General features: G+C 32.2%; 1 protein-coding gene across 1 annotated transcript; it reads left to right on the forward strand.

Moving 5' to 3' along the window:
• Positions 1 to 656: 656 nt before the first annotated feature.
• LOC108324673 (uncharacterized) lies at positions 657 to 1,727 on the forward strand. The gene has a single exon (XM_017557614.2). The coding sequence runs from the start codon at positions 938 to 940 to the stop codon at positions 1,643 to 1,645; it is 708 nt and encodes a 235-aa protein (XP_017413103.1). The 5' UTR covers positions 657 to 937; the 3' UTR covers positions 1,646 to 1,727.
• The last annotated feature ends 1,206 nt before the right edge of the window (positions 1,728 to 2,933 follow it).

Raw genomic sequence — 2,933 nt, forward strand, 5'->3', positions numbered from 1 at the left:
AAAATTCTTTGATTTCTGGCCTTTAATTTTTCGTACAGTTTCTTTTCGTTAGAACTCTAATTTATATATTTCAAAAAAAAATTGTTAAAAATAATAAATTAGTCAATAGATATTTTAAATTTATTCTTATTGCATTTAAAATTAAAGCTTGAGTGATATTTTGATATCATAAATACTTATATTCTCAAATTACACAAAAATAAAATTTTTATATTATTTATTTCAAATATTCATTAATTCGAAGTGCACTTAGAGTGTTTAAATATTAAACTAAGAGCTTTATGTGACTATCTTCTTCGAGCTTTCTGTGATTACTTTCTTCTCGTCCAATATCTACAACACTACCAACACGCAACACAACCACTACACTCTATAACTTCTTAACTCTCAACCCAAAAAAAATCAAACATTTCATGCAAGTGAAAAAACTGCAAGAGAGAAAGGAGGTGCATGCATATTAGGGTTTATACAATCACTGCATAAGTTGGTAGTTAAGAGGATGGTTGGTTGTTAGGACATCATTAAATTATTATTAATTTTATTTTGACTTTAATAAATAAAGGACATATACGTAAATTTGGGAGTGCACGGTGATATAGGTGAGGTACAGAGCATCACTCTCTTTTGGAACGATTTCTTCTTTTTGGAAACTTCAAGCGACGGATAGTAAATCTGATATAAATAATATCTTGGAACTAAGCAAAGATAATATGATGCATTTAAGCTAGAATTTATTTCCCTCCTCAGGCGGTTGTATTTCACGATGGTGTTTGGTTAAGTCCCTTGAGCTTCCTGCATCAAACTCGATGCATGAGATTGTTCTAGTGTGTTACAAAGGTGAACCCATTCTGTATCTCTATATATAGCCCTTACCTTTGTTTTGTGAATGAAGCCAGGATAGTCTTTAGCTAATAACACTCCGTTCCAACTTGTTTCGATGGATTCCGCGAATGAAATTGTTGTGAATGGAAATCGGATTACAACTTATGTATTAAGGAGTAAAGAGGGTATAAATGGTGCTCTAGACTTTGTTTTTCGTGACTGTTTATTTAAGGTTGTCGGTTTGGATATAGGCAAAAGTAACACATTATACCTTTGTGATGAATTTACATGTATTATTGTTCCTTTGCTTGATCTGAATTCGATTCCCGAATCACTGATGAATTTTCTTTGTTGGCCGCACCATACTTTTGTTGGCGTTGGCATTAAGGGAAAGATGGAAATGTTGGAGACGCAGTTTGGAATTAGATGCACAAATTCCGTGGAATTAGGGCCATTGGCTGCTGATGTATTGGGCATGCCTCATTTGAGAACTTGTGGTGTTGATAAACTCGCTCTTGAAGTTCTTGGGTTTGATCTTGGAAGGAGACTAGTGAGTGGGTTGTATGAGGATTCTGGTGCTAATTCACTTAGCATACAACAAGCTGAATTTGCAGCTGTCAATGTTTGTTCTTTCTACCAGATTGGGATGAGATTGTTCGAGAAAAGAGCTTTTAATTGTGCAAATAGAGGACGTGTGATTCGTAGCAAGAATTGGCTTTTGCGTTTTGGAATTTCTAAGTCAAGATTTGCAGTGTTTGTAATGATTTTTTTAGTGTTCGTCAGAGTTATGAACTCTGATGAGTTTAGAAAATCAAAATTTTGAAAGAAGAAAAGTTTATTATGTAAGAAGGACTGTGGAATCGATAGGTCTTGGTAAGAGAATTGTTTTTCCTTGTTTTGTTTGAGGTTTTGTGTAATCTGTCCTTCTTAGTTTTTATCCAATCTTATTTATCTGAATTTAATGTTTAATGTTTTCTATCTCAAGTTTTAGGAATAATTATGATAATTATGTTAATGCTGAAAATTTTTTACTAATATAATTTTTGCTGAAAATATTTTATCGTCCTATTGAATTTATTTCATATTTTCATCTAGAATATAAAATAAGTTATTTTCTTATTTTGTGTCCCAATTGAGTTCTTATTTTGTAAAAATTATAATGGTTAAATTATTATTGTAATATTGGACCCAATGACGTTAGTCTATGATTGACATAATAGAATGAAATATGTTTTAACTGAGGTGGACTCTATTACTTGATGTTTCTGATATGAATATTTTATTTTCTTTTTTGTAATAGAAATTGGAAAGAATGAATGAAATATTCGGAATGAATTAGAGATTTAAATTGTTCGAATTAAGAATTGGGATTGGAAAAACTTCATTATAAAATTGTAGGAGTTAATGAGAATCGCGAAACGTTAATACAATCACGAAGTATACATATCACGATTTCTATAAGTTGTGTTATGTGATTTCATTTTAAAGATGAGTATTTAATAGAGGTATGACTATATTTTATGATCGCTCGGTCACATGCTTGACAGAGGGGGGAGATATCTGCAAAAGATACTCCGACGCTCAAGTTAGACGTGTGATTTGAAGAGTCTCAACTCTTGGTTGAGTATTTAGTGAATGGTTATCACTGTTTCAATATTTGAGAATATGAGTTGAGTGTAAGTAGACCCTGAATGGAACATAAGTGGAACGTACCTGGCTTTTGGCTCTGTTATTGTATTTATAAGTGCTTCATAGACGAAATAATAACAAACTTACCTGAAGATATCTGCAAAAGATACTCCGACGCTCAAGTTAGACGTGTGATTTGAAGAGTCTCAACTCTTGGTTGAGTATTTAGTGAATGGTTATCACTGTTTCAATATTTGAGAATATGAGTTGAGTGTAAGTAGACCCTGAATGGAACATAAGTGGAACGTACCTGGCTTTTGGCTCTGTTATTGTATTTATAAGTGCTTCATAGACGAAATAATAACAAACTTACCTGAAGATTCGGTTGGTTGCTCATAAACAGCTTTATGAATATCTTTAATCAGATATCCTTGATTATTTTATCCTCTGCTGGATTATTAGTCCAATAACTTAAATGCTAG

This window comes from Vigna angularis, chromosome 3, assembly GCF_016808095.1.
Source record: "Vigna angularis cultivar LongXiaoDou No.4 chromosome 3, ASM1680809v1, whole genome shotgun sequence".
Classification (NCBI taxonomy): Eukaryota; Viridiplantae; Streptophyta; class Magnoliopsida; order Fabales; family Fabaceae; genus Vigna; species Vigna angularis.

Coding starts and splice junctions, on each gene's coding strand:
- LOC108324673 (XM_017557614.2), top strand. CDS start 938: ATGGATTCCGCGAATGAAATTGTTGTGAATGGAAATCGGATTACAACT.